The sequence below is a fragment of the Centruroides sculpturatus genome, unplaced genomic scaffold (assembly GCF_000671375.1).
Source record: "Centruroides sculpturatus isolate CEXI.00-Female unplaced genomic scaffold, Cexi_2.0 scaffold723, whole genome shotgun sequence".
NCBI lineage: Eukaryota > Metazoa > Arthropoda > Arachnida > Scorpiones > Buthidae > Centruroides > Centruroides sculpturatus.
Genome location: NW_019385043.1, coordinates 318685 through 326268, shown reverse-complemented (window position 1 = coordinate 326268; position 7584 = coordinate 318685). Strand labels below are relative to the sequence as shown.

The following is a 7584-nucleotide window of genomic DNA, read 5'->3' as shown; positions in this document are numbered from 1 at the left end:
TACCAACCAATGCATATCGCATATTCATTGATTACTGGGAACACTTGCCATATAAGAAGAATTGTATATCCACGTAAAGTCAGTTCGATAAATCGAATATTGATATTTTTTAATTTGGTATTCTGAAATTTTCTGTCTTTCTTTGAACATTTACAATTACAAGTTTCAAATGCGTCCAACCCAAATATAACAGCCGTTGTCCAACAAGGGCTGATAAAACAGCTCAGACATACCTCTTGTAAATTCGAATTCATGCTCAGTCTGTATTTTTGTCTAGGTTATTCAGAACGAAATGAAACTATTCTTAGAAATACTGGTTACGTAAACTCATTATCTCTAATAATATTATAGTGGCATTAATAATAATAATAATGGTGTATTCCAAATTAAAATATAATGGGATAGTAAACAAAATTAATTAAATGTCTATTTGCTACGAATTTCCTTTATAAAGTTAATTAACATTACATCAACAAACCATTTCAAATATAATTAGTTATAACAACACAAAACCACATCTTTAGTTGCTTTTAAGTACTTTTACATAAGGGTAAGTAATTAGGCTTACATTCTGAAATACTATTCAAAATTTTTTAAGAGTATTTCGGAATAATCTGACATTTTAATGATATTTTAATATATTGATTTTCATGTTACATGCTGCATATTTTATCTTTAACAATTTTAAATTCCTTACTAATAGATGATTTGGTAGCACAGACAACTCATAATGAGCTATATGCTCATGTTATTGGAAATTATATGAACTTCAATCAAACGTTAAAATTTTAGAAGTATTAAACAAATAATACATCATGTTTATTATTATACTGTCTATATAAAAAATTTCTCTTAAAAAATTAACTTATTCTACACTGATTGCAACTACAATAAGTAATGCTTAACAAAGTACAACTAGCACATGTATCTGCATAAAAGACGATTAAATTTGTATATCAAAGTTTGAATATATAAGGATAAATAAGCAGTTTCAATTTTTTCAAATAGGAAAATTTCTAAATGGGCAAAATGGAAGAAATGTGGCGTTGATGAAGTAGACAATGTCAGTTCTCAACTTTATGACAAAAGTAAAGAGAAATGTCAATTTGTAGCAAGAAAACAAATCAAAACAAAGAAGAAATAAAATAAAAATAAAAACGATTCTTGTGTTTGTTCAGTGTCATAGAGAAAAAAATGAAGAAAAAAATAGATTAAAGCAAGAATTATGTTAAAAATTATGAAATAAATCGTAATCGTAAGAACAGCAGTAAAAATCCACGTACATAATAAACAAAATCACATTGCTGTGGCGCTGCAATCATCGGCTATGTCTTGGGCTACTCAAATATTTTATGTTTTTGATACTAAATTAACTTCTGAAGTATAATTTTTTATTGTTTTTATATTTTTCAATATATTTTTATGTTTGTGAAAAAAAAATAATTTTTAACGATACAATGGTCTTCGTTAAGCTTAACATGGAGGAAAATTCAATGCGAAGCGACACGCAACGGAGAAAAATTTTAACATGAGATAGGTTAATATATTTTTCCGAACGCAATCGGTTATCCAAAAAATAAGTTAATTGAACAACCTCAGTCCCTAATTGATTCGGATAAACGACGCTCTACGTATCCACTTTTCAATCGCAGTGCGAGTTATTCCTTGCGAAATGGCTTTCGCAAGGATTAACTCACACTATAATTCGTTTGTCATATCTCCGTTTTGCATCATCCGTTTCGAAATTGCCCTCATCAAAATTATTATAGACATTAAAAAGGCCCTTTTGGCGTTGAGGAATTAAAGGTAAAACGTACGCGTTTGCAGGAAATAAACTTTGTGACACAGTAAAAAACACGAGCATGCTCTCTAGACTACTATATTGGAGATTTTCCATTGCTTCCACTTAATAAATAATGGATAAGACATACTTTTGCTTCTAGTTAATAAACTTCAACTTAATGCGAAGCTTCAAACAATAACCGAATCTTTCTTTAACTGTTTAAAAAAATGTTTTATTATAGGAGAAAAACAAATTAAAAACATAAAATAAAAGCGACGAAGGAATAAGTAAATAATGTAAGTTTTAAGAACAAACACTGCTAATTGAGATCGGAATTCGGTGTCGTGTTAAATGTCGAAGATATACCTTTAATAAAGCTCTACCAAAGATAAAATAAAAAAAAAATTAAAGTAATCAGATGTAACAAAACTAACTTTTGAGTGCATATATTCTAAATTAAGTAACTTAAAAATGTCACTACAAGTTGCAGTCTGGTATTGTGATGATATCACATTAAATAATTGCTCATTACTTTGTATTTTCAATTTTATCAGTTGTTTTATAAAATAATTTTTTAAAAACTATTCTGTGCAATCGTATCGAAAAACAGTTTTCTTTGCTTCTATTAAGCATTAATATTTCTGGAATATAATAGCAGAATCGTTATCTTTATTAGTCAATTAATCAAATGCAGTAATTAAAGTTACATGTAGAAGGACATTAATTGGAATGTACTGGTTTCACTCTTTTAATTAATGCGTTGTTAGATAATTGACTTTGATGGATTCACTAATAGCTCCTGAAAATTACCATAATAAATACAGTAGAGTGTCGATTATCCGAATCAATTGGGGACTGGGGTTGTTCGGTAGACTGATATTTCGGATAACCGATTATGCACGAAAAATATATTAAACTAGCTGCAAGGACCCGCTTCGCTGGGTTTTTATTTGTGGACAAAAGTAACAATAGTGAAGATTAAGATAATTACATTATAGCTAATCTTACCCGTTTTCACAGAAAGCAAGAAATAGGTCCCCCGTTTCCAGATTAAATAGAGAATTTTTACGTCCGGTCAAACGAACTATTTTCAATTTGATCAATTTTTGGAACGTTTACAATCGTTCTATAACCGAACCAAATTCGAAAATTTTTAAAATCGAAAAAGAAAATTTTCCACTTTGAATCACTTTAAACACCCATATCTCACGCACCCTTACAGCTATCGAGACGCAACCACCATAGGGCACGAATGGAGACTTGGGGCTACTACCACATACAAACAGCATTCATGTGCGATGTGTACTTTTGGCTGAAAAGTGAAATATAGGGACCCACACGTCCATTTTTACATATACTGTATATATAGATAAACATGGACGTTAATTAATTCAAAACGACACGATTTTCTCGTAAATTTCGAGCCCACCAATAGCTGAGTTGTGAAACAAATAATGCTGATAGTTTGTTGTGAGTTAACACTCTTTCAACGGACTGTCCAAGTAGAATAATTTGTATTTTTCACATGTATTCCAAAATAAAAGGCGAGTTTTCCAATAGAAAGTCTTGCAGGTAGGCATTCCTCTTTGGCAGATCGCTTGTGTCCTGATGCTTTATTTCCTTAATCCATAATTTTCATCACTTTTTTATTTTTTAGTCATTATGTTCATTTATTTGGATTCGATTACTTTAAGCATTTTTTATTTTACATTGTTAACTGAAAAACTGACCTATGTTTATTTATCTTTTATTTAATGATGCACTTAATTGCTAAACAGCAAAAGACATGTTGATAAATGAAGAATAAAAAAAATTCCCCAAACAATTTTTATCACAGATTATCTGGTTTCTCGTTCCCGATTTTAAAATCTAGTGATTCAATAATACTTAATGTTTTTTTTTTTCTATTTCCTATATGTGGACACTAAGAGGGCCTCTTTAGTTATACCTGTTATTGGCAGTGTTGCCGTTCCTAGTACATTTGTACTTCTCTGGTACATTTTGCCCTTTCCAGTAACTTGAAAATACATTTAGATTTTTAGTACATTTTCAGTACATTATAATATTTCAAGTATCATTTACGGTTTTCATGCCACGTGGTCCAAACAATTCAACTCCGTCAAATAAAAATAATAAACAGGTAAGGAAATCAATGATTTTAAACTTTTGTCGTCAATAATATCAAAATATCCGTTAAGTCAGAAACAAATTTTTACAGAAAATAGTTTTGAAATTGTACGAGTATAAATAATATAAATACTTTTATATTATTTTCTACCACTATAATTTAATTCTTAAATTATGAACTTCAATTTTAGTAATNTTGCGTTTATGTCCCCGGCTACAATTATATTTTTAATATTTATCCTCCCTAAAATCCTTGCAATCTCTTCCACTCCTTTTGCATCGTCCATATATGGCGAAAGGTATACATTAATCAAAATTATACTAATTTTAAGATGGATTACCACCGTTGTTATGATATTCGATGATAATTCTGGGATTAATGCTATGTTTATATTTTTATTCCTAACACTTATACAAGTTTTTGGTGTTTTATCTGTTGGTTTGTAAATGAGCTGCCAGCATCCAAGTCCCATTATTTTCTTATTCACTGTATAGGGTTCCTGAATTAATGCTATATCAACATTCAGTTCGTTTGCTTTGTAGGCCAATAATGAGCTTGGTGCTTTTCCCCTTTGTGCATTTAACTGTATGATATTTAAATTATCCTCTTCTTTCGTATTCCTTTTATTGCTAGTATGCTGAGTATTCTTATTACTATACTGAGTATTATTTACTGTAGTACTATGGTCCATAATCTATTCTTCCAATTAATTGTTTCCTTAACTTTTTAAGAAGAGGGCATATCTTGTCAAATGCGTTGTGGTTTGTTGCTAGTTTTTTATCCGGTGGAAGCCCAATATTGTTTCTCTTACAATTGGTACATGCCGGTATAGTATTCGTAAGTTTACACTCACTGAATCTGTGCTGTTTGGAACAATGGCTACATTTTTGAGATTCCTTACAATCTCTAGCCCAATGTCCAAACCCACAGCATTGAAAACAACGCTGTATAGGGATATAGTCATCCACTTGAATTGAGTACCATTGAAGTGCTATATTTTTATTTTTCATTAAAAAATTTCTTATTGTTGGTGTAACTGTAATGATAATATGTCTGCTTTTCCCTTCTGACCTTTTACTTTTGATTATTGATGTTAACCGACAGTCTTTTATTAGATTGTCTTCATCTAAACCTCTCCAAATATCATTTTGCCTTATCATTATCTCTATGATATCTTCTTCTGGTAAACTGTTTGGTACGTTTAGCAATATTATTTTTGGTTGACGCTTTCCTGCGACTCTACACTTTATTTTATTGTCTATTTCTTTTATTTTTTTTATCGCGTTCTTGAGTCTATCACCTTCCTCGTTATTATTAACCACTATGCAAACTCCATTCCCTCTAATCTTCTTAATCCCCTTAACCTTAATCTTAATTTGCTTTGGTTGAATGTTTTCCTTAATTTTTGTAACGATTCCTTCCATGTTAATATTTGTTTCTTGCTCACTATTTGGGTATATTAATACCGCACTGTTGCCTTCCTCGTTACTATTGTTAATTATATCTCTATTATTTTGACTTCCCATTTGTTGTGTACTTATGTTGGATCTAGTGACTTCAGCGTAACTCAATTGACTTGAAGTCTTGTTTGAATGTTGTATATTTGTTTTGATTTCTTTGATAGACTCCAGTAAATTTGGTGTTATGCTGTTTCTTTCTTCTCTTTCTGATCTTACTTCTTTAAGAATCCCGTACATTTGTTGTACCGTTGCGTACATCTGTACAACCCTATCTTTCACCTCTTTCCTCTCTTCATTCCTGATATGGATTTTATAGGATTCTGGAATAAGATCCATTATCCTCTTCAATTGTGTTTTCGCTTCTTTTAGAAGCTTAAATTCAGCTGTTTCACTGTTATTTTCATTGTAGTAATTAACCGTTTTTTCACTGGAGCATTCCTGCTGGTCTTCCGATATTTGATCAAAGTTATTTTCTAAGTTTTCCATCTTAAAACTCAAATATAAACCAATTAGAAGAAGTGTATTGTGTTTAAGATGGCCCAGTGCCAAGCGATACTGTGTTACCGAGTGAATACTCAATAGCACAGTACGAAAAGATAGGACTTAAACCTAATAATTAAATTAATAATTATTTTAATACTAAATCTGTCAGTCAAACAGATTTACCGTCACCGATTAAAAAGTAATAATATTGTGCCTAATCAGCCAATATAATCTATTAATAACCAGCAAAATTGTTAACCACCTTATATATGGCCATCTGTCACGACTAAAAATTAATATATAGAATTAAACTGTCAATCAAAAAAATTTATCGTTACCGATTAAAAAGTAGTATTTTGGGGCCTAATCAGTCTATCTAACCTATTAATAACCAGTAAAATTGTTAACCACCTTATTTTTGTATAAAAGTCGTTACGGATGACCGTTGACTATGGCAACTAACACTAACGGCCGTTGGAAACCGTTATAGATAGTAATTAAAATGTATGCAATTCTAAAACAGCCCTTATTTAAATTCTAATTACCCCAGCTTAATCAAATTTACACCCTGTGCTTGGGCTAACGTCCTGTACGTCCCACCCAATTTTTATCCCCCTATCTTAATTTAGCCCCTCGCTATTAAATTCTAAAATGTCCGGGATTCGGACCTTCCTAACACCCTCCCTCTTTATCGTACCCGAGTAAGTAATATATCGATCTGACCTGCTTTTGAAGGGCTATCCAACGATGTGATCCATTCTTAATTAGAACAATTTTTGACGGAGTTGATAAATTGAAATTTCAAGAGAAGAAATTCTTATGACCTGTCTCTTTCGATTCCCGTTGATTAGCTTTGCCTATATATACAGTATATATATTTATATATAGGCACGTAAACAAGTATTCATGAAACTAGTACATTTTGAAGGAAAATAGTACATTTTTTTTGAAGGCGCTTCAGTACGTTTTGAAATTTCATTGCGGCAACACTGGTTATTGGTTGAGCTAGGCACCCAGTTGGTAAGTAACGAGGGCCGTTAATTAATTACATTACGAATTACCATTATTAAATATGATATAAGAAAAATTTGGGCGTTTGTGTTTGGTTCTATTTATATAATTTCGTCTGTGCAATTATCTGGGACAATTCCAGTCATTGAAGGAGAGAAGCAACAAGGAATTCCCTGGTTAAGTTGACAGGGACGGTTCTAGTAGGTATGCAATGCGTACAAGGACATGGCGGTCAAATTCCTGGAGTGGCCGATAGCGAACTTTAAAAAATGAAATTTAAATATAATTTAATATTATTTTAATATAGTGGTCGACGATGAAATAAATTGTTTGCAAGACAATTGATGATATAGTTGTGCAGTTTATGAATGCAAAAACAGAGCTTTATTTATGTTAGCGTCTTATGATAAAGTTTAAAGTTACACTTACATAACTAGTTGCGAATGGTTGCATTAAATAATATAAGGTTTTATGTTTATGCTTAAATGTAATTGTGAATAGATCTTTATTCCCGTTCTATTAAGGAAAGGTGCCTGATATATACGGAGCAGATTAATTTAAATAGTATTAAATAGAAATACTTTTATAGATGTTTTTTATCTCTGTCAACTATAGGAAACTGTCGTAAAACACATCAGTAGACTCTAATGGTTGGGTTAAGTTATAAATTCACTCGCGATTAGCATTGAAAGGAGCGGCCAAATAGCAGCATGCAGGCA

General features: G+C 31.2%; 1 protein-coding gene across 1 annotated transcript; it reads right to left on the bottom strand.

Annotated features, from left to right (window-relative positions):
* Positions 1 to 4591: 4591 nt before the first annotated feature.
* On the bottom strand, positions 4592 to 5857 carry LOC111633792. Its single transcript, XM_023378423.1, has one exon. The coding sequence runs from the start codon at positions 5855 to 5857 to the stop codon at positions 4592 to 4594; it is 1266 nt and encodes a 421-aa protein (XP_023234191.1).
* Positions 5858 to 7584: the final 1727 nt, after the last annotated feature.

Bases quoted from the DNA above. Each gene is read 5' to 3' on its own strand.
- LOC111633792 (XM_023378423.1), bottom strand. From the start codon at position 5,857: ATGGAAAACTTAGAAAATAACTTTGATCAAATATCGGAAGACCAGCAG.